The sequence below is a fragment of the Lucilia sericata genome, unplaced genomic scaffold (assembly GCF_015586225.1).
Source record: "Lucilia sericata isolate MDLA Ls3-8-SP2 unplaced genomic scaffold, ASM1558622v1 Contig000152F_arrow, whole genome shotgun sequence".
NCBI lineage: Eukaryota > Metazoa > Arthropoda > Insecta > Diptera > Calliphoridae > Lucilia > Lucilia sericata.
Window position 1 is genome coordinate 277,434 of NW_023994183.1, and position 26,044 is coordinate 303,477.

Genomic DNA, 26,044 nt, shown 5'->3' on the forward strand with positions numbered 1-26,044 from the left:
ATCACAGTCAGTGGCGTGAATGAAATGATTTTTTAATGGAAATATTTGTTCAATTCACAATCGATGTTGTAGCGTTGTATGCGTTGTATGTCAGCAGCTGCTACAATAGTCATAACAATGTTGTTGGTATTTTCTATGCAAAAGCTCTATACAACTCCTACGACAATTTTTCATATGTTTTTCGAATGTTGTAAGAAAGTTTAGTGTTGCCAAATGTTTATTTCAACATATAGACAAAAAATTCAAACGATTTTAGCATAAAAAACGATAAAGTGGTAACACTGAAATCAAAAACAAACAGCTGTTTACCAAAACAAAAGAGCTAAAATTTAATTAAAAACTGTTTATTTATTAGTTTAAAATGTGGAATAAAGAAAATAAAAGAATTGAAAATTCAAAGAAATTAATTTGGTTTATTTCGCATGTTTAATTAATTTAATATTTTTTGATTTTTTTTATCTTTTGACATTGTTATGTATATTTGTTTTGATTGTTTTTTTTTTTTCATTGAGAACATAAACTTATGACTTGCTGCAAAGATCTGTTCACAATCACTGTTACTACACTTTAGTAGGTACAATATACAACTTGATTGTGAATTGAACAATTAAAAAAGATGTGTAAATGTTAAAAATAATAAAAAATGTAGGGTATAAAAGATTTAGCACAGCCGAATATAGCATTCTTACGTGTTTTATTTTAATATATACAAATTTTTTTTTTTTTTAAATTACACATTAAAAATAAATAATTAAGGCAGTAAATGTACAGATTTATTTATGAAATGCCACTAATTTAAAATTTATAATTTGTTATTTTTATATTTCGAAAATAAATGTATTTTTTTCGATACCCCATAGTTGTATTTATTTATCCATGACACAAAATAGTGCTGCATATGCAAATTATGTCAAAAAAAAAAAAAAAAAAAACATTTTCGACATGTTTTAAATTAAATCTAGTAGGTTAAGGAGATTTGTATCCGTCCAAAATGTATGGCAAATCAACATGATTTAAACTAGTTTAGCCCAAATCCACTAGATTTGCTCAAAACGCCTCAATGGAAACATGGTATAATTGAGATTTTTTTAAACATTAAAAATGTATAGAAAAACTAGTCGAAATTGATATGTTTTCTAAAAAACCTCTTCAAGGTGTTTCCACTAGGGATGCCAAATTTAATAATTTTATACATGAAAATCTTAAATCTTCATTGTTTAATCTTGTGGAAATTAATCGACAGAAGATAAATTTAAATTAAAGCAATCCAATTAATTCCAATTCTTAATAAAAACTTTTAGAATATCATAATTTTAGAAATTCGGTAACTACATACATACTTCCTAAATAAAAACAAGTAGGAAAGTAGAGTCGGACATGGCCGACTATATGATACCCTACACCATGAGTATATTTTAAAAATTATTTTTTTTTTTCATAAAAAATTTGTTGAATTTTATCTTAATTCCGATGTATTTAAGCAAGTTATTGAAAAACTAAATTTCTAAAAGAGAGCTAGGGTCAAATATGGGCCGATCCTCAAAAAATTGGTACGAGGGATGTAATGTAATTTTATATAAAGTTTAGTTATAAGTAAATTTTTGGACGTTTAAGATATTTTTTAAAGGGGGGTTCGTATGGAGGCTAGGGTCAAACGACGGCCAAATCAGAAAGTGATTTTGAGTCGACCGGTATATTTTAAGGTGGGTGTAGGACCAATATTTATATGCGTTACAAACATCAGCACATACATTCAGAACAATTTAATTTACCTTTACCGTTATCACACAGATTTATAGAAAGCTTGAAATGCAAACCCTTCTAGATATTCCGGTATGTGATGGAATTCGAAATATTTGAAATCAATCGATTTGAAAAGGTATGATGAATTTCAATCGAGGAATGGTTTATTATTTTATTGCAAAATAGTACGCAGACAACAAAATACTTTCCATTTAAGAGAATCAATTTAAAAAAATATGATAATTTGTATGAAAAGCCGCAGAGATTGAATATTACACAATTTTTGTATTATTTTTGTAGATTCAAATCGATTCTTTTTTAAAAATGAATTTCATCAAATAGGTGATTGTAATGAATTGATTAGGGTGATTGATTCTTCGACATTTTTTAGAAGCCGGTTTTCGGTTTCTTCGAAAAATTGCAATTTAATATAAACCGGGTTTTTTTTGGCAAAATATTAACATGCCTAGAAATAATAAGAAAACAATTTTTATTTACTAAAAAAAACAGTTCATTGAAAATCATAACAAAACCAAACAGAAATGAGATCATATAAATATGATCATGAATATACACTGACAAACTAAATTATTGGCACAGAAAGTACATTAAACCTTTGTTTGTTTATTGGTCATACTGAAGAGATTTTTAAAAATGAAATGGTTTCACTGGAAAGAGAGACTAGTTTTCCACAAAATCCACATTCTTGCATTTTAGAATTAACATCATATTACTATTTATTTAAAAAATAAGAAAAAAAGGTCCTATTAGGTTGAACAAAATTATTGGTACACTTCATTAAAACTATTTGATATTGGTTATTTGCGATTTCACCAAAAACAAATTTTGAAACATTTGATTATATATGGATCATACAGTGAATCAACTAAGTTTTTTGCCTACCTTTTTTTAAGGGAATTTTGTTTTTTGTTCATAAATAAAATTCAAAAAAACAGGTAAAAAGTAAATTTATGTTTTCCAATTGAAAATAGAGATTGTGTAGAATGGGAAAATCAAGAAAAAAATATTAAAATAAAAATGTTGGTGCATTTGTTGTTGCATTTTATTATTTTTCATCAGAATTTGCACGTCAATAAAGTATTTTGCATATTGAAATTTCCAGTTAATTTCGTTGGGTTTTTCAAATTATTTTTTAATTGCTTTTTGAAATTTATTGTTTTATTGTTAGAAGGACACGTGTTAAGTATTTTTCAATCGTAATTTTCAAAAATCATATCCTTATTGTGTGAAACTGTGTAGTTATTCGCGTTAAAAATGTTTAAAGGGAAATAATGAGGCAATTCAAATATACAAAATTAGTTTAGATTTTTAGAACAAGTATAAATCAATGGAATTCAATTATGAGATGTTTAATCAATCATTAAAAAATATAAAATATAGAAATTGATGAATTAACACAAAGAATTATTAAAAAAAAAAACGCACTGAGTTGTCTTTCAAAATCTTTAACTGCCAAAGGAGAGCGACTTGTATCCAAACAAAAACCATTGAAGTCCTCATTTATCTTCTCCAAAGTCCGTATACGAACTTAAAAGAACACTATGTTTAAATTTAGACCTCTAAACAGACCTTAGGTTGCTTGGAAACAATATAAAGTGAACTATCGTGTGGTACGGGAAAAATACTTAATTTAGGTATTTACAAATAGAGGCGGTTCTCATCACCTAAGATCCACAAAAGCAATATTTTTCAGCTAATACATACACTTATATATAGTTAGAACCCAAATCAAGAATAACTATCCAAATCCAGCTACGCCTACTGTATTTTATTCATAAAATAATGCATTCAAAATATGAGGTAGAATATCAAAATTCTATAGTGGTATACGGTGATATTGAACAAGAATCAATATTATACAATTCTAAATAAAATTCACACAGTACTCCCCAAATAGATGGGGTTTCCGTAATGTAGTTTTTGTTTATCAATACAAAATGACCAAGAGCTCTCGAGAGAGATATCAATTCGAGCGAATAAATTGTTTACTTTATTATAATATGATTATTATTTGTCTGCGAATTTTATATTTACAAAAATGTATAAATGATGGTAAAATATTTAAAGATTTGGTCTATTTTTTAAATTAAGAACGATATTTAAAAAAGTTTTATGTTCCTTAAAAGGGTATTAAATAAAGATATTTTTGAACTAAAATAAATGAAAAACAAGTAACAGTGCTATATTCGGCAGTACCGAATCTTATATACCCTTCACCACAGTGTATTTAAAAAATATAAATTTTATAAAATTTTAATTTATTTCATTTCCCCGTTTATATCATTATTATTGCAATAGCAAAACGAACAACAACAACGCTGAATGAAATAAAAAAAAATAAAAAAAAAAAACAAAATACACAAGGCAGTGAAACCAACAGACATCCAAACATACGAAACGAAATACACAAAAAAAAAAAAAAAACAAAATACACAACGCAATGAAACCAACAGACACCCAAACATACGAAACTGAATGCACCAAAAACAAAAACAATATACACAAGGCAATGAAACACACAGCCATCCAAACATACAGTGAATCAACTAAGTTTTTTGCCTATCTTTTTTAACGAGAATTTTGTTTTTTGTTCATAAATAAAATTCAAAAAAACAGGTAAAAAGTCAATTTATGTTTTCCAATTGAAAATAGAGACTGTGTAGAATGGGAAAACCAAGAAAAAAATATTAAAATAAAAATGTTGGTTTATTTGTTGTTGCATTTTATTATTTTTCATCAGAATTTGCACGTCAATAAAGTATTTTGCATAATGAAAATTTCAGTTAATTTCGTTGGGATTTTCAAATTATTTTTTAATTGCTTTTTGCAATTTATTGTTTTATTGTTAAAAGGATAGGGTAAAGTATTTTTCAATTGTAATTTTCAATAATCATATCCTCATTGTGTGGAACGAAATACTCCATGAATAAGCAGTGTTGTTGTAGCTTATATCAAAGCATGAAAAATATTGTCTTTTTTATGAAATTTTCAGAGGTTGTCTCAGATTTTTATATTATAGAAATTACAAACGGAATGACAAACTTATATATACCCTTCTCATATATATATATATATATATATCTATATATCTATATATATATATATATATATATATATATATATATATATATATATATATATATATATATGTATATATATATATATATAATATATATATATATATATATATATATATATATATATATATATATAATAATTATACATGATAAATATGAAAACTTTAATTATTTTCAATGATGCGTGCAAAAGTTACAGCGGTTTAAAATAATAAAATTTAAAAAATCGTTAACATTTTGCAAATAAATTTTGAGTTTGGTAGCTTCTTCGCATATTTTTGTTTCGAATCGAAGTACAAATAGGGTTCTATAGTTGAAACGAAAAGTCGACTTTTCGACTTTTTCCATTTTATGAAAAGTCGATTTTTCGACCTTTTCCATTTATTTAAAAGTCGACTTTTAGTATTTTATAAATGGTCGACTTTTCGACTTCTTCCGACTTTTTTCGACTTTTTCCGACTTTTCGACTTTTTTCGACTTTTTTCGACTTTTCGACTTTTTCCGACTTTTTGATTTTTTCCGACTTTTTGAATATTTTCTATTTATTTCGACTTTTTTTCGACTATTTTCGACTATTTTTTTACTTTTTTCGAGTTTTCCGACTATTTTAGAGTTTTTGACCTCTTTTCCACTTTTTTAAAATTTTCGACTCTTTTCGACTTTTCGACTTTTTTCGATTTTCTTCGACTTTTTTCGACTTATCGACTTTTTTCGACTTTTCAACTTTTTTCGACTTTCCGATTTTTTGATACCCGTTAATAAAACAACCTTTTGATAAAACAGCAAACCCTAACAGCTGTTTTTGATTGTTGTGTGGTGAGTTTCTGTAAAAATGTAAACAAATGAAACAAAAACAAATTACTAGACATATTTATTTTGTGCTAAGAAAAATTTATGTATTTTAATAATGTTTTATAGCCAGTGCAAGTGTTCTTGGTGTACACCATCTACCCCAATAATAATCCCGGTTTCATTAGAATCAAGTATTTTTAAAACGGCCATATATGAATGGTTGAGTCACGGAATCCATCGGAGATCAACCTAAAAAATGAAAAAGGGGTGGCTTTAACTTCTTGTTCCGTTCATATGGGACAAGATTCGAGCTTCATCGTATCAGTTCGCCAGATACCTCATTTGTGCATATTGCAGGGTCCTGGTACCCAACACAGTCTTATTGTAAACGGTCTCATAATAATACTTAGATCTTTTCTTCATTCTACGACTATGCAAGAATACAGCTATGACATATTAATGCTTTAAGTGCAGCATGACTATCAACCTAAAATCTTACCAGAGACCGGCGAACATTGTGATTCCCTATTAGTTCCGTCACTTTCAAGATCGCTAAATCACCACTTGGAAGACACAACCCATCAGGGAGTCAAGGAACATTTTACACCGTTTGTAACACATTGAAATATTGGTCTAATATCCATAAAAGTATATGCTGGGATCTAATTACAGTCTAAGATTGAGTTTGTTATTGAAAATGGACAATATCGGTATACGATAAACTCATCAGGGAGCCAAGGAACTTTTACACCGAAATATTGGTCTAAAATCCATAAAAGTATAGACTAGGATCTTAGCCAATATTTGCCAAAATATTTTTAGTTGATGGAGTTTATTATTGAGCTTCAATATTCCAGTATAGCGAAGAAGAACGACAAAAACAAGTTTTATAGGAACTAAAATCTTTTTGCCAAATTTTATGAGGATCAGGAAATTATTTTACAAGATTTATATGATCCAAAACCTTTCTGGGTTGGTTCAAAATTGACCCTACCCCCATATAAGTTCCCCTTCAGAAAAAGATATTAACTCCAATAATTGTAATAAAAATACCAATATAGCAAAGAAATTCCACATAAACAAGGAGTCAACATCGTTTTGTCAAATTTAAGGGGATCGGTCCATAATTTAACCTATCCCCGATATAAGGTCCACCTCGGGAAATTACTACCACTCATAACTGGCTTAATAAAATAGCTATAAAATTCGACAACAACTTTTATATGAAACAAAATTTATCTGTTGAATTTTGTAAGGGTCGGTCCACAGTTGACCCTACCTAAAATCTCTAACGGATTATGCCATCCGATTTCTACACTTCCAACTTAAAGTTCTATATATGTTTTTATCGTGCACAAGATCTTCCGATAGCAGTTATATATAATTTTCTATATACTTCCATAATAACATTTTTTGTAAAAAAAAAGTTTGTTGTTGTAGTACACACCCTAGCACGATGAAATCAGGAAAAAATATATGCCATCCGATTTCTACACTTCCAACTTAAAGTTATATATAATTTTCTATATATTTCCATAATAAAACTATGTAAAAAAAAAGTTTGTTGTTGTAGTACACACCCTAGAACGATGAAATCCGGAAAAAATGTATGCCATCCGATTTCTACACTTCCAACTTAAAGTTCTATATAGGTTTTTATCGTGCACAAGATCGTCCGATAGCAGTTATATATCATTTAATATATACGGCCATAGTAACATTTTTTGTAAAAAAAAAGTTTGTTGTTGTAGTAAACACCCTAGAACGATGAAATCCGGAAAAAAATGTATGCCATCCGATTTCTACACTTCCGACTTAAAGTTCTATATAGGTTTTTATCGTGCACAAGATCGTCCGATAGCAGTTATATATCATTTTATATATACGGCCATAGTAACATTTTTTGTAAAAAAAAGTTTGTTGTTGTAGTACACACCCTAGAACGATGAAATCCGGAAAAAAATGTATGTCATCCGATTTCTACACTTCCAACTTAAAGTTCTATATAGGTTTTTATCGTGCACAAGATCGTCCGATAGCAGTTATATATCATTTTATATATACGGCCATAGTAACATTTTTTGTAAAAAAAAGTTTGTTGTTGTAGTACATACCCTAGAACGATGAAATCCGGAAAAAAATGTATGTCATCCGATTTCTACACTTCCAACTTAAAGTTCTATATAGGTTTTTATCGTGCACAAGATCGTCCGATAGCAGTTATATATCAATTTATATATGCTTCCATAATAACATTTTTGTAAAAAAAAAGTTTGTTGTTGTAGTACACACCCTAGAACGATGAAATCCGGAAAAAAATGTATGTCATCCGATTTCTACACTTTCAACTTAAAGTTCTATATAGGTTTTTATCGTGCACAAGATCGTCCGATAGCAGTTATATATCATTTAATATATACGGCCATAGTAACATTTTTTGTAAAAAAAAAAGTTTGTTGTTGTAGTAAACAGCCTAGAACGATGAAATCCGGAAAAAAATGTATGCCATCCGATTTCTACACTTCCAACTTAAAGTTTTATATAGGTTTTTATCATGCACAAGATCGTCCGATAGCAGTTATATATCATTTTATATATACGGCCATAGTAACATTTTTTGTAAAAAAAAGTTTGTTGTTGTAGTATACACCCTAGAACGATGAAATCTGGAAAAAAATGTATGTCATCCGATTTCTACACTTCCAACTTAAAGTTCTATATAGGTTTTTATCGTGCACAAGATCGTCCGATAGCAGTTATATATCAATTTATATATACTTCCATAATAACATTTTTTGTAAAAAAAAAGTTTGTTGTTGTAGTACACACCCTAGAACGATGAAATCCGGAAAAAAATGTATGTCATCCGATTTCTACACTTCCAACTTAAAGTTCTATATAGGTTTTTATCGTGCACAAGATCGTCCGATAGCAGTTATATATCATTTAATATATACGGCCATAGTAACATTTTTTGTAAAAAAAAAGTTTGTTGTTGTAGTACACACCCTAGAACGATGAAATCCGGAAAAAAATGTATGCCATCCGATTTCTACACTTCCAACTTAAAGTTCTATATAGGTCTTTATCGTGCACAAGATCGTCCGATAGCAGTTATATATCAATTTATATATATGACCATAGTATTATTTTTTGTAAAAAAAAGTTTGTTGTTGTAGTACACACCCTAGAACGATGAAATCCGGAAAAAAATTTATGCCATCCGATTTCTACACTTTCAACTTAAAGTTCTATATAGGTTTTTATCGTGCACAAGATCGTCCGATAGCATTTATATATTATTTTCTATATATGACCATAGTATTATTTTTTGAATGTTTTTTATTAAAAGGCATTCTGTAACGATATATATGGGATATATTTTTATTTTATCAGATTTGTTCCTTTCCACATTTATATACATATTTTAATTGATCAAAAATAATTTTTTTAAAGTAAATCATGAAAATCAATTTTTTTGAATCTTTTCCGCGTGCATAAACACATATTGAAAATGTAAATATTGAAAACGAGTTTTTGCGTCTTTTCCACGTGCACAAACACATATTTGTAAACAAAAAAAACTCACCACACCAAAAAAATGTTTATTTTGATAAAACAGCTGTTGCGGTTTGTTTTATTTTTCGTCGGGTTGTTTTCTTTATGTGCGTGATTTTTTGACTTTTCGACTTTTTTCGACTTTTATTTACAAAGTCGACTTTTCGACTTTTTTCATAGACGATAGTCGAGTTATCGACTTTTTTGGAACAAAATAGTCGACTTCGACTTTTTTCGACAAAAAGTCGATTGTTCGATTATTCGAAAGTCGATTTATAGAACCCTACTATTAGAGTGTCCTGAAAGACAGCACCAAGGCGAATTCATATAAGGTGGTGTTATTCAATCAGCTGATAATTTTTTTCTTAATTCGCCTGGTTTACGTAGCTGTCAATGTTTGTTATTGTTTACATTTTTATATTTAAAAATAAAAATGTAAACTTCTTTAATATTTTGAATTATTTATGTAAAAAATCTGAAAATACCAAGCATCTCGTAAACAAATATCATTTTATTTAAATTATGGCATAATTGGTATGTATACAAATATGTTATTTAAGAAAAATATTTTTTCTATTAAATGTTAACAAATTACACAATATTGTTTTATATTTTATATTAAAATTGTGTAGATAACGTGATTAACTAAAAAAATTCTCTTCCGGAACACTTAATATTAAGAAACGCATATGAAGATTTACCCGGCTGGCGGCAGCTGACTTCTATGTTATGGCTTAATTTTGAAATCTATTAAATGTTAACAAATTAAACAATATTGTTTTATATATACACTATGTAGATAAAGAGATTAACTAAAAAAGTCTGTTCCGGAACGCTTTATATAACAAAACCCATATGAGTACAATTATCCATTCACAACAAATATTCATTCATTCGTAATGCTATGTTTCCACTGAGGCGTTTTGAGCAAATCTAGTGGATTTGAGCAAAACTAGTTGAAATCATGTAGATTATGGCAAATTTTTGACAAATCCAAATCTACTTATCTACTAGATTTGATTTAAAACATGTCGAAAATGTATTTTTTCGAACAAGATTTGCTAATACAACACTGCGTTGTGTCCAGGATAAGCAAATACAACTAGAGGCTATCCATTCAAGTTGAATGTTTTCATCGAAAAAGTGACTTTTCATTTTGAAATAAAAACAGAAAAAATTATAATTTTAAAATAAGTGCATTTAATAATAAAATCTATACTTTTACAACTGTAATTTTGTATTTTTAATGTTGAAATTTAAAGGATGTTAACATTACTATCGTTGTATCAAAATAAAATGACGGGATTTGTTCGAAAATGCGAATATCGGAAACGAGAAAGCTCAGTGGAAACACCTTGAAGAGGTTTAAGCAAACTTAGTAGATTTCAAGCCAGTGGAAACATAGTATAATATAATATTTTCATGAATATGTACTTTTTTATGTTTATTTCTCACAAAAAATTAAGTTTTACTTAACTTCAGGCACTCACTTAAATTTTGCAAATTAATCTGTCGGAATAGAATTTTTCGTTTGAAACGAACATTATTCAATTCAGAATATATTTTCCTCACAAATTTTAATATCTTTATCTTTATTTTTTAATAAAATATAAACCATTTACAAAAATGTTTCATCAAATGAATTCGCCGTACTTATGGTTTTTGACATCTACGTAAACCAAATGCAAAAACAAAATACATGTAAAATGTTGTTGTTGCCGAACTGCCACTACCTTATCTGAATTCGCCTTGGACAGCACTTTTGCAAATCTTATACATATAGGTAGACCTCTCAAACGATGCATTGTTCATATGAAATATGGATGTATTCATCTTTCAATATCTTTTTATACTTTTAGAAAATTATTCAGTAAAAATTCTGCACGTATGTAGCTCCGTATATATTCCAAGCTTTTCGAATAAAATATTGATTTTGAATAATTCCAGCACACATTTTCCATTTACCATTAACAAATTCCGAAACTTTTTAATTAGAGGAAGATGTGGATATTTTAATAGGTAATATTATTTGGGTAACTTGGTTATATATCTAACGAAACCTTTAAATCTTTCTAAACCCATCCAAAACATTAGTCTGGATGCATAAAAGCTAATGAATAATAATAATATTTTTAAACATACCTTTTTATAAATGGATGTATTTTTGAGAAACAATGACGAAAAAAATAATGGTTTTACTCTTTAATGAACAACTCAAAATTGTTTGTCAAATTAAAAGTAGTTTTGTTTTCTCTGTCAAGATCAAGGATTCTTCATATTTTCCTAGGACAGAAAAAAACGTAATTTTGTTAATTTTAAAGGAATTTGAAATCTTCCAATGAACCCAAATTGTTCATGATTTTGTGCAGAATTTCTCATAATCGTTTCAGAGTTTTATTTTCAATTGCAAGTAGTTTTTTAAACTGCAAAAAATTCGCTTGGAATTTTGTACGTTTGCCCCAGAAGACTTTTGACCCTTTACACCAGGGGCACTACAATTCAAAGTACGGTGTGACCTAATTTAAATTGAACAATTCTTTAAATCTACTGCACATGGGAAAATAAAACAAATAATTTGAAAGTGTCCTTAGTTCCCTACCAGTGATTGAAAATGCTGATTTCAGTATAATTTCTCAAAAAAAGTTTCTTAAATTTTTCTATAAATTAGTAAAATTTTCCTAATTTAAATTTTTAAGGGACTTTAAGGTCAAGAAACTGACTTTAAGGATTAACAAATAAGAGTGTTGTATTCGGCTGTGCCGAATCTTATATACCCATCATCAAATCGTATGCCGTAAGAGGAATGCTCCTCTGTAAACATGGAGATATAGCTTAAGTCAATTATGTACGTGATCTTCGAATTAACAAAATATTAATTCTTAAAAACAAAATATTTTTGTCCAAATTGAACCATGAACATATATGAGAGATAGTATCAATTATGGACAGTTTGTCGTAAAATTTGCTAGAAAGATTTCGTATAACACTTATTCGTTTTCATTGCAGTTCTCGCGTTTTTAATTCAGTCATAAGCGTAAAAGTTATTATCTAAAAGGGAACTTATATGGGGTAGGGACAATTATGTATCGATACCCATAAAATTTTGTACATGGATTTTGTTTTGTTGGCTATGGTCACTTATAGACTAATCCTCATAAAATTCGGAATGAAGAATTGTAATAAAAAACTTTTTATGGCGAGTGCAACGATGAAGTACTCATGGTGGCTTTATATATGAGCGGTAGGTTTAATTGTGGACCGATTCTCAAAAAAAATATAATGATATTTTAGCTTGTATGAAACTTATTTTTTGTAAAATTTCATCGCTGTATTCATATTTTTAAGGGGACCTTAATAGGTGGTTGGGTAGGTTACCGACAGGGTTTCGTTCCCGGGAAGCGTCGGGAAAAAATTCCCGGGAAACGTAGTGATTTTTAGCTTCCAGATTCCCGGGAATTTTAGCCGGGAATCCCGGGAATTAAAAACTAGTAAAAATGCAACCATGTGTTACCATTTATTATAAAATGGACAGGTATTCCTTCAAAGAGTTGCCCGCGGGACACTTCAATGCAGACATACGCATATGTATGTACTTAAAAAGAAAATAATAAAGGATTTTATTTACTTTATTTAAATAAAGCTTGGCTACGTTTCCTCAGCTCTACTACCGTTATCTCTAAAATATCGCTACCGAATTACCGTTATTTTATATTATTTTTAAATAATTTTCCTATATTTAAAATACCCTTTTATCTCACTACCATTACCGCTAAAATACAGTTACCGAAATAATCCAAATACCGTTACCCTTATCTTTTCACAGCTTCAAAACTATTGCCAACTCTGATTTTATATATACACATTTCTAAGTTACAAAAATTCAATAAAACAATTTTATCGGGAATTCCCGGGAATCAAAAAACGTCGGGAATTTAAAAACCCTATTACCGACCCATCCGCATTAAATTCGGTACGAAGATTACGTTTCTATAAAAGTTGCTTATGTCGAATTTCTTCGCTATCCTCGTCTTTTAAATTCAGTAATTAGCGTCAAAATAATTTTTTGAAGGGGAACTTATGTCAATTATGGACCGATCTCCATAAAATTTGGTAAAGTGATTTTGGCTTATATAAAACTTGTTCTTGTCGAGTTTAATCGTTATACTCGTATTTTTAGGTCGGTAATGAGTATTAATGAAATTTTCTGAAAGGGGACCTTAATGAGGGGTGGGGTCAATTATGGATTCCCATAAAATTTAGTAGAGAGATTTTTGCTTATAAAAAACTTATTTATGTCGAATTTCATCGCTAAAAATACGAGTATTTTTAAGCCGGTAATGAGTATTAATTTCATTTTCTGAAGGGGGGTAGGGTCAATTATGGACCGATTTCCATAAAATTTAGTAGGGAGATTTATGCTTATATAAAACTTATTCATGACGAATTTCATCGCTATATTAGTATTTTTAAGCCGGAAATTAGTATTAATATCATTTTCTGAAGGGAACCTTATATGGGGTAGGGTCAATGCGAAACTGTTGACCGATATTACCCATTTATACAAAACAAACCTTACCTATAACGAATATTTGAGGAAAATGTTAACTCGCTAGCTCTTTCCGTTCGAACTCTATCGTGCTTTCAACAGACAGACGGACGGACAGACATGGCTAGATCGCCTTAGAATTTAATAAGGACCCAGAATATATATACTTTCGTGGGTCTACGACCAATATTTCGATGTGTTAAAACGAAGTGACAAAATCAATATACCCCCCACGTTCCTCTTAAAGTAATTTAGCGATAAGTAATTCAATGTCATTACCAAGTTTTAGCTGGGTATATTTTCTTACTTGTTCTGTTACTAAATCTGAAATTAAGAAAGTATGCAATTAAAACACGCCCTTATTATACCCAGGAAAAACTAACTTTAAAAAGTAATGAGTTAAAAAACATTTTTCATTAACATTTTAACTCATTTTTTTTAACACGGTGATAACATTGGAGGCAAGTACATCCACGCTCGCTTACAAATAGGGAGTTAAAGAAGTAATTGCCATTTCTCTTTCAAAGAAGTTGTTCAGTAAGTTGTTTTGTTTTTTTTAATAATAAAAAAGACAGCGATAATACGAACAAGGGACTTCGGTTTGTTAGTCAAATGTTCTACTCACTGCACCCCTGCTTAGCTATTTTATTGCGCATCAAATAATGGTTTTTACATACAAATTTAATTTTGTTTTAATTTTTTGTAAAACACAATTCTTAACACGCAATTAAATAAAATGTGCAAACAAAATGACAAAGCCGAAAATAAAGTACATACATACTTCTATATCAGATTAAAAGAAAGTCCATTACTAGAGTATCTCTAAGTAATGCAGATGGTAAGTAGTTGCCATTGAAAAGTATGTTGTTGAGTAAATACATGTCATTGCCAGATTTTTGGATAATATTAAAATATTGTTTCTTTCTAAATTGTTTAAGGTTTTGTTAAAATTGACTACTGCACTGCTTGCTCTACATACTTTCGTATTTATGTGGACACATTTTTAGGCTTACACATTCAAAATAAACTTATTTGTACATTCATATGTATGTATACATAGTATGGCTACAGATTCAATAAAAAGTGCAAATGATATTGGTAACTGATCAGCAACTCCATAGACTATCATAGACTGGAATCAGCTGATTTTAGCAATATGGCGGAGGCAAACAAAAAAAATTTTACGAAAAATCAACAATAGAAAATGTATAATGAACCACGGCAGATTTAAAAGAGGGAAATATGAAAAGGTGCATTTCAAAAATTTTCGAACAAGTTTTGTACCTTACCCATTCCGATTTTGATGAAACTTGGTACACACATTCTTTGCATAAATACGAAGTTTAAAGTTATCCAAAATTAGATTTTATTGAGGTTCAAAGTTCACATTTTTTAAGTTTTTTTTCAACAAGCATTAAATTTGACTTCGTACATTTTCTAAACTATTTATCTGATTTTAATCGTTTTAGACTCCAATGTTGAAAAAAAATCGTAAAAAATATGAACTTTTAACCTGGATAAAATCGGAACCGTAACAAATTTATAAATTTTGGAGAACTTTAAATTCCGTATTTACATGAAGAATGTGTGTACCGAATTTCATCGAAATCGGAGAGGGTCATGTTCAAACCCTACTTTTTTGTTCGAAAATTTTGGACCGATGGACATGAAATTTATAACACTAATAGTTCTATTCTAAGGTGGAATAATAGGATATATAAAATCATGATTGGACGTCACGATTCTTCTTATTCTCACTTTTTTCTATATAATTGTTATAAAAAATTTTCATTCCAGACTTACAGAAAACTACTGAACCGATTTATATGAAATTTGGTATACCGATAGGTCTGACCTCAGAAGGAACTATAAATTGTATAAGATCTGGATCGGACGCCCCGCCCCTTTTTATGCCAATTTTTTGTAAAACAATTATTATACCAAATTTACGTTTAAGCATACAAAAAAGTACTAATCCGATTTTCATGAAATCTGTTATAATGAATGTTGTGAAATGAACAGTACGAAACATTACATCTTCAAAACGTATAATATATAATAACTAGCTATACTCAGTGTGCTTTGCTACCCTAAAAACAGTATAAATAAAAACCGCACTTTAAAATTTTTGAAGATTCTAGTTCTATTAGTTTCCCAGTTATACGAATTTTTATTTTAATGCATAAAGGAGCTATAGTACCTCCTTTTGATAGTCCACAATAGGTACATTAAAGTGTTTGTATTTAATTCATATGAGAGGTTCCAAGAACCCCAAATGAATGTCCGCACATTTTACTTCCAAATATTCACTTTTATGTTCATTTTAAGATTCTACGTCTAATAGTTTCTAGATAAACGAATTTTTGTATTTAATTCATACGCCCCATATTGATAGTCCGCCAATTTATTACCCAAATGTTCAAATGAATGTTAAAGTACTTCGTGGAAAATTTTAGGATTCTAGATCTAATAGTTTCAAAAATAAAGAATTTTTTGTATTTAATTCATATGGGAGATGCCATTCCCCCTATTGCTAGTCCGCTAATTTTTTGTCCTAAGTATTCATGTTGATACTAAAGTGGCTCCGAAAAATTGGAGGATTCTAGCTGTTATATTTTCGCAGATATACTAATTTAAGGTTTTCTTTATATGGGAGCGGCCACGACCACTATAGCTAGTCCGCCCATTTTGTCCCCATATGTTCATGTGTATGCCAAAGTTGTCCATACAAAATTTGAAAACTCTAGCTGTTGCTGTTTCTGAGATATGTGATTTTAAATACTTATTATATATGCGGGCGTGGCACTTTGCCCACATGAAATTTTAAAATAAAAAGTAGCCTATAGTTCCTTCCAGACATACATGAAGACACTGTGAAAATTTCAGGAAAATCGGTCCAGCCGTTTAGCAGTCCAAACACACATTCATTATATCCTACACCACTATAGTGGGAAGGGTATTATGCGTTTGTGCTGATGTTTGTAACGCATTAAAATATTAGTACTATACCCACCTTAAAGTATACCGATCGACTCAGTATCACTTTCTGAGTCGATTTAACGATGTCCGTCCGTCCGTCCGACCGTCCGTGTGTCCATGTAAACGTTGTTTTCAAAGTACAGGTCGCAATTTTCAAGATAATTTGATGAAATTTGCAATACATGTTTGTTTTGACCAAAGGACGAAGCCTATTGAAAATGGTTAAAATCGGTCCATTATTTCACCTAGCTCCCATACAACTGAACCCCCCGAAAAGGGCTTTTGAGCTCATAATTATGTATAGTATAAATGTATATCGATGAAAGTTCGTACAACTAAGTTTTATACAAGCCTTGATGACCTTGCCGAATTTCGAAATGATCGGACTTCATTTGACCCTAGCCCCCACACAAAGCCCCCTTCAGAAAGTGACTTGAATATCCGCAATTCATTTATTAGCACTGTTATTGCAATGATATTTAGCACAGACAAATATTATATATATATTATATAAATATTATATAAATACAAATCTATCCAGCCCCTTTTATCGGGATCGGTCCACATTTGCTTCTATCCCCCATATAAAGTCCCCTTCAGAAAATGACTTTAACGCTCATAACTGCCTTATGAGCCGATCCTTATAAAATTTTACAATGATATTAAGGTTCCTATAAAATATGTTCATGTCGAATTTCATCGCTATAGATGCTTTTTTAAGGCAGTTATGAGCGTTAAAGTAATTTTCTGAAGGGGATCTTATATGGGGGGTAGGGTCAATTATGGACCGATCCTTATGGACGTTATATGGAGGCTAGCCGAATTCGTGGACCGATATTGCCCATATTCAATACCAAACAAACTCAATACAAAATGTCTGTGCAAAATTTCAGCCCGCGAGCTACTTCCATTTGGACTCGTGTTTTCAACAGACAGACGGACGGGCATAGCTAGATCGTCTTAGAATTTAATAAGGATCCAGAATATATGTACATTTATGGGTCTTAGATGAATATTTCGATGTGTTACAAACGGAATAACAAAAACAATATACCCCCATCTTTTTTGGTGGTGGGTATAATAAATCACATTAAATATTCATAACTGGTGTAGGGTATCATATAGTCCGACTATACTTTCTTACTTGTTTTTATATACACTGATGGGGGTGCCACGACCCCTATTACTAGTCCTCCAATTTTTCCACCAAATAATCATATGAATGTCAAAATTGTCCATAAAAAATTTGAGGACTCTAGTTGTACCATGTTCCCTCCCACTTGCAATTTCAAAACAAAAAGTAGCCTATAGTTCCTTCCAGATATAGGGGAACATACAATGAAAATTTCAAGAAGATCGCTTCAGTGGTTTAGCCTACTATAAGGTACAAACAAATAAACAAACATACATTGATTTTTATATACATAGATAAATATATATGATACTCTTTTTTACTCTTTCACTTCATAATTACTAAACCGATTAACATAAAATTCGGCATAATAATAGTAATAATAACCTCAGAAGTTAACAATGACTCTGTTCAGTATTAACACAACTTAATGAAACGCCCTTTAATATAATAACGGTCCTTTTTATATATTTACTCACTTTGCTTTTGTTTTGTCTTCTTTTATTCTTGCATTAATATTGCTAACTAGCATTAAAATATTATGTCCATGATCACTCTAGTTTAAACCTTTAACAGTGAAACAAGAGTGACCTCAATTTAAAAAGTAAGGGGGTTATTTCGTAAATCCCCTGCGTTGAACGCAACACCTATAATTCACATTCAAAAGTGAACGCTTTATCAAAAAAAAAAATAAATTTTACAAATCACTTCGTTATTGCGTTGGGTTATCACCTTTACGACTGAATTGTGTCTTGGATTTAAATTATTAATCGCATATACAAACCAATTATCATAATCACAAACCCTTATATAATATAAAAATATATTTTTGACATATATTTTAGTCCAAATGTACTGGAAAATATGGTTAATTTGAACAAGACCAGTTTTTCCGCTATTTAAGCATTAAACTGTATTGAAACAAGTAAAATACATTGTGGTTGATGGTATTAGTGTTAGACATATGACTTGACATAAAACATTTCTGAAGGAAGCTTTTTCTACATACGGAGCTACTCGATCGCGTATTAGGTGAAATCTGGATTCCAACTTTATTGATACATTGGAGCACCGTCTCCGAGTTCTATCGATATTACAATGGAATGACTTTAGCTATGTATATATATGAAGATTGTGTAATGTGGTCCACTCGCCATTCAGCTGCAAAATCTGGATAAAATTGGTATATGGATATAAGTGCTCTAATTTCAGAGAAGAGAGTTCCATTGTCATATCAATAGAAATACGTACCAATTTGCCTCCTTTCCCGTACGAGGTCGAGTAGCTCCAATACCACAACTTTTCCATAAAGATATCTGTTACATGTACATAAGAGTGTACATTTCCACTTAAGAAGTTTATTTTATTAATTTATTCAATAAAATTTCAAAGCGAACGCCTGAATAAATTAGGTGTTCGATTTGAAGTTTCAAGTGTGTATTTTTCAGGTGATGCGTTTTATAAAATATCATTTTCTATACATTTTTCACAAATAACGAAGCTTGTTCACTTGTTTTAACGCAAACAATCACTTGTCATAATGAAGTGTTTTACAAAATACAAATTTAAAAATTGATAGGTGAAGTGAGGCGTAGGGATTTACGAAATTAGGCCCTAAATTTGTGTGACTCACCTTGAGTCTTCGGGCACGGTGCAGAGGCTTAAGCATCCTAGGATGGGAACTAAGAACTACCCTCCCCATACCTCACAGCGTCTGTCCTCTATGTTAAGAGCGGCTGTGGGGCAATGACCATCTTCGGTCGCCTAGCGATCACGACCTCAAATTGGTAGCGTCTGTTCCCTTAGTTAGGGCGGCTACCAATTCCCCCCCCCCCCCTTTCTTTTTTGATGTCGGTCCGGGACTGTGGTTTGGGTTACCTAGGCAACATAACCGTACCTTCTAGCGTCTGTTCCCTATGTTAAGGGCGGCTGGAAGGTACAATCTGGTTCTGTCAGTCTGAATGTTTTTGGTCGTAACAAAATCCAGGGTGCGTCTGACTCATATTGAGCGGCATCCTGGTCTGCGTCTGACTCCAGAGGAGCGGCAGTGTCTTTTTTCACACCTGTGGTAGAGGTATAAACTAACAAACATCCCCCCCCCCCATGAAATGTCAGAAGATAAAGATGGCCCTATGTCCTTGGTCGAGGGTGCTAAAATCTCCAAGGGTAACTTGAGTACTCAGGTGGAAGCCACAGGTCTGAGTGCCACTGGAGCTACTGTGACTGCGACGAAACGGACAAGTACCCCAGGTCTGGTAGTCGAAAATGCTACTGGGGTAGACAGAACGGAAAAATTTCTTACCAGACAGGACAGAGTAACCTCGGACGACAGTGACGACAACCTCTCAGGTCTGATAGATCTAAATCTTTACGAGACTGACGAGGAGGACGTGCGCATGGTGTCCTCTGAGCCGCAAAACGCGGAGGAAAACGGACAAAATCCAGAGGCCCATGACCCTGTAAAAGGAGACCCTGCAAAGGGAAACTCTGTTAAGGGAGACCAAAAACATACAAACAAAGGACAGGACACGGAACAGGACGAACGGAAAAGGTTGGCGGGCTACAAACGCTCTCTCCGGTACGTCAGATCGCTGGACTCTAGGGATCCTGCGACTCTGACTACCCGAGAAAAGCGTTTGCGGCGTAAACATACCTACCACATACAGAAGTATGAGGCCATGCTGAATACTACTGTTGTGGAGGTCAGGCCAGCCACGACTAAGACAGAACCAAACCAGAGCAGGCATGTGACCACATCTAAACATGTGCCCCATGCCAGCACTGGACCGAACACAATCACCGTCTCGGAGAATCTCAACGTACAGCCATCTTCATCAAAGAAGGCCACGTCGGGACCAAAGAGAGGTGATGACCAATGCGGCATGACAAAGTCTGCTAGCACAACACCCAAGGGACTGTCTGCATCTTCCTCTTCTCGAGGTACGGCGACGGTCACCAAAGGTCCAGCAAGCAGGCCTAGTATAAAGCGGCAAAGGTCAAGTGAAACGCAGGTGTCTGAGGGTAAGCGGTTGAAACCATCAACTAGCTTAACATCAGCACCTGAGCTACAAGTAGCCATCATAGACCGTAGTCATCCCGATGGGAAAATTACTACGGACAGTTGGCTACTTCTGGAGGAGAAGATCTTGCGGGCACTAGTTGACGAACTCGCACGCAGTGAGGATGACTCCTTTACTGCGTTCGATGGCGCCAAATGGTCAAAGGGTGTCAAAATCATCGGATGCGGTAATGAGAAAGCCCTAGGATTTCTCAAAAACTGCATCCGAGGAGTTAGCGAACCCTGGCCCAACGCGAAGATTGAAATCGTCCCACTGGACCAAGTACCTTTTCGTACGACGGTGAGAGTGTGGGTTCCTCCTCCTATTCTGGAGAACAAATCCATACTAACACTAATCAAGCGTCAGAATAAGGAACTTGGTACTGATGACTGGACGATAGAACGATGACGCACTAGGATCTCTGGATCAAAATTGGTTCAGAATCCCTCCGACTCCTTCGTTCCTCTCAAGGCGTCATAAAGTACGGGCTCAACCAACTTCGGTTGATCTTGCCCGCAGAGAAACCCAGTGATGAGTCCAAGCGGCCTGAGGGTGGTACAGATTAATCTGCACCACTCCGAACGACGACTTGCTGCGCTTTATGGAGAAGGAAGTTATCCACGTGGCCTTAATCCAAGAACCCTGGCTTGCAGCCAGTAAAGTTCGAGGCATCCGGTCACGAAACTATGTGCTCCTCTCTCCAATCCCTGAAGGTAAAATAAGGAGCTGTATTTTGGTCAGGAAAGACATTAAAGTTTTCCTTCTATCTAATTACAGTTCTGGTGATTTAACGGTAGTTGCATTAGAGCGACAGGGGCTACCAACTCTAATTATATCATCTGCGTACCTACCGTACGACGAAGACAATCCGCCGTCACGTGCCGTACGCACACTAATAGAATGGTGTGATACAAGGGGCCATGATCTTGTCATAGGATGTGATGCTAATGCCCATCATATTCTGTGGGGGAGCTCGGATATAAATGACAGGGGTGAGTGTTTACTTCAATACCTTCTAACTACTAACCTTAGTGTTTGCAATAGGGGTAATAGACCAACGTTTTTCAATAGGATCAGGTAACAGGTCATTGATATTACTTTGGTAGGGAACACTGACTCAGTCAGAATTCTTGATTGGAGAGTATCACTCGAGTGCTCATTCTCTGATCATCACAGAATAATCTTTACGATACAGCTTACGATGGCTAGGGAAAACCCCTTTAGAAATCCTAGGAAAACCGACTGGGTCAAATTCGATAATCTGATTGATACCATACCACCTCCGGAAACGGATGGACTGCATGGTACACAGGACTTGGACGACTCAGTAGATTATCTATCCAGGACTTTAAGGGAAGCCTACTATGCTTCATGTAGGATGCGGCAGGTACCTAGGAAATTCCGGCAACCATGGTGGAATCCTAAACTAATGCAGCTAAGGAAAGAATGTAGGAAACTATTTAATAAAGCGAAGAGGGATCAGAACCCGTTAAGCTGGGACGACTATCGTCAAAGCTTCAATAATTTCAAGAGGGAAACCAAAAGGGCTAAGAAGGAATCCTGGAGGCGTTTCTGTGAGGAGCTGGAGAGTACCACGGAGGCATCACGTCTACGTAAGGTGCTATCCAAAGACCCCGGTACGCCTGGATTCCTGATGAAACCGGATGGTAACTTTACTGAAAGTAGCACCGAAACTCTGGAACTACTTATGGAGACACACATTCCGGGTTGCAGAGATGATGAAAATGAAGGCTCCACTTTGGAGCACCTCGCAGCTTCTCGAATCCACATAAGTGAATTAGTCAGTTCCATTGTTAGTATGGAGAAAATTTCGTGGGCGGTGTCATCCTTCAAGCCCTATAAATCCCCAGGGCCAGATGGCATATTCCCAGCACTACTCCAAAAATCGATCACCACCATCAAGCCATGGCTAATTATGATATTTAGGAGCAGCCTGGAAACAGGATACATTCCTAAAGTATGGAGAGAGGTTACAGTGGTATTTATCCCCAAAGCGGGAAAAGTAAACCATAGTACCGTCAAAGACTATAGGCCGATCAGTCTGTCACCGTTTTTATTGAAAACATTGGAAAGATTGGTCGACATCCATGTCAGGAGCATCATCTCTCCTGATAACTTCTGTAGAGCACAACACGCATACCTGAAAGGAAGGTCGGTGGAGACAGCCTTACATGACGTTGTCGGAACCATAGAGAAGGCACTTGACATAAAGGAATATGTTATGGCATCTTTCTTGGACGTTGAGGGTGCGTTTAACAACGTGAACATATCCGCAATAGTCGATGCACTGGGTGACCTAGGTGTCGATCAGCGGATAAAAAACTGGACAGAAAACATGCTTAAGAGTAGGGCCATTAACTCTAATATGGGTATTGGCAAGACAAGGAAGGTCGTGACAAGGGGCACACCACAAGGTGGTGTTATCTCTCCACTCCTGTGGAATCTTGTCGTGAATAAAATCCTTTTCAGACTCAGTAGGATGGGCTTCAAAGTAGTCGCATATGCTGACGACGTCGTGCTCCTTATTCTAGGGAAGTTTCTTCCCACAATAAGTGAACTCATGGAATCAGCCCTCAGCGTTCTACTATCATGGGCCAAGGAAAACGGTCTAGGTGTCAACCCGGCCAAAACTGAACCGGTTCTTTTCACCAGGAGGTACAAAATTCCAGAATTCAGACCTCCGCGTTTGGATGGTACCATTTTGAACACCTCAAGCGAAGCCAAATATCTTGGCGTAATCCTATACTCTAAACTCACGTGGAAACGTAATGCTGAGAGTCGAATGAAGAAGGGATTATGTGCCTTCTATATATGTAAGAAAACCTTTGGGAAAAGATGGGGTCTTAAACCATACATTGTGCACTGGATGTACACCGCGGTCATAAGACCTATCTTGACCTACGGAGCTCTTGTTTGGTGGAGAGTGGTGGATACCAAGACTTATCTCTCTATTCTGAACAAGGTACAAAGATTGGCATGTCTTGCAATCACTGGCTGTTTGAGTTCCACCCCTCAGGCTAGTCTAGAGACGATGCTGAACATAACTCCCCTTGATATATACATCAAATGCATTTCTGCTAAATCTGCTCTACGACTTAAACAGTCGAACGGGTTGAAGCACGACCGCATTGGTCATGGCACCATCCTACAAAAGATAGGCAGGCCTATCATGGGGCAGGAAACAGATTTCATTCTATCTACACTGAATTTTAATAGGTCATTCAAGACCAAAATACCGACAAGGGATGATTGGGCCGCGAATACTGTCCTAAGGGATGACGTGATCTCAATCTACACAGATGGCTCAAAGACAGAAAGAGGCACGGGATCGGGAATCTTCTCCGATAAACTAAATCTTCTACTGTCTTTTCGACTACCTGACACCTGCACGGTCCTTCAGGCAGAGATATATGCCATCTATACTGCCGCGAGAAGAATCCGGGAACTAAATCTCGAAAATTCGACTATACATATATACTTGGACAGCCTTGCATCAATCAAGGCTCTTAACTCCAATGTTATTAAGTCGGAATGTCTTCTCAATTGCATTCAATCGTTGGCACAACTGACACAACATCACGTTGAGTTGATATGGGTTCCAGAACATGAGGGCATCCGGGGAAATGAAATATCTGATGAATGCGCAACCAAAGGGTCGTCCCTGGACTTCACCCTTGCGCAAAAGGATATTCACGCTCCCCTGACGACGCTATCAAAACTGATAGATGAATGGGCTCTGAGTGAGACGGAACTCAGGTGGTCAAATCTCACCACTTGTAGAATATCGAGACTGCTCTGGCCCACTCTGACAACGGATAGGACTAAGACCCTCTTATCTCTTGGTAAGAACTCGATTAGGCTTCTAACTGGTATAATTACTTAGCTACTGTAGAAGCTGCTTGGACGAAGAGGAAGTGGAATCGGTACAACACCTTCTATGTGACTGTCCAGCCTTACAAGAGCACAGACTACTCTATCTGGGTAGAGCTCTTTTTCATGATCTAGACTGTCTCAGAGATGCGTCACTGATAAACATGATCGGTTTTATTAAAAGCACCGGCTGGTTTACATGGAGACCGAACGAACCAAGTAGTCAACGAAATTAGGGAGGGTAACCCTTCTCTCATCGCTAGGGAATGGTAATTCTAAGGGTATCACAATGGGCCATAAGGCCTCCGAGTGAACTCGCTTGCTAGCGAGCAACCCACGTAACCAAACCATACATTAAACAATAACAAATATTGTGACTCAAAATAAAAACAATTGTGAAAAGCATAAAAACAAACAAAACCTAGTAAATTAAAATGAAAAAGAAACTTAAAATTAAAGCAATATTCACAATGCTAGCAACAATTTTGTTTTTTATCCATCCGTTTCTTGTTTATAGTTTTTCATATATTTTCCTTTCATTTTTAGTACAAAAATGTAACTCAAGTTCTGTGAAAAAGTTGAACATACTTGAACTTCAGTTTCATTTTGTATGAAAAATTTGTTGACGTTTATTTTATAATCATTTTAAAATCAAAAATTATCAATTAAAATTTTTACATATTATATAAAAATCTATTAGAAAATTAATAAAAATGTGTACAAGATCAAATAGTGATATTGTAGCCGCTAGATAATCGCGAGTTTGCTAGCATTGTGAACACCCCCTGAAAATGTTGCTAACATTGTGAATGCTGCTTAAAGAACAAAAATAAAGAAACAAGACTTGTAAAATACACAAACAAAATACAAGAAACAAAACATTATAAATTAAACAAACAAAAAACAGTGAAATAAACCAAATTAGAATTAAAGGGGTTATTTCGTAAATCCCCTGCGTTGAACGCATCACGTACAATTCACATTCAAAAGTGAACGCTTTATCAAAAAAAGTTAATTTTACAAATCATTTCGTTAATGCGTTGGGTTATCACCTTTAACGACTGAATTGTGTCTTGGATTTAAATTATTAATCGCATATACAAACCAATTATCATAATCACAAACCCTTATATAATATAAAAAGCTATTTTTAACATATATTTTAGTCCAAATGAACTGGAAAAAATGGTTAATTTGAACAAGACCAGTTTTTCCGCTATTTAAGTATTAAACTGTATTGGAACAA

The 26,044-nt window shown here is 33.5% G+C and overlaps 1 protein-coding gene across 1 annotated transcript; it reads left to right on the top strand.

The window, feature by feature from the left end:
• Positions 1-22,108: 22,108 nt before the first annotated feature.
• On the top strand, positions 22,109-25,553 carry LOC119601233. Its single transcript, XM_037952035.1, has 2 exons — positions 22,109-22,740; positions 25,499-25,553. Exons 1-2 carry the CDS (start codon positions 22,109-22,111, stop codon positions 25,551-25,553), a joined length of 687 nt encoding a protein of 228 aa, XP_037807963.1.
• The last annotated feature ends 491 nt before the right edge of the window (positions 25,554-26,044 follow it).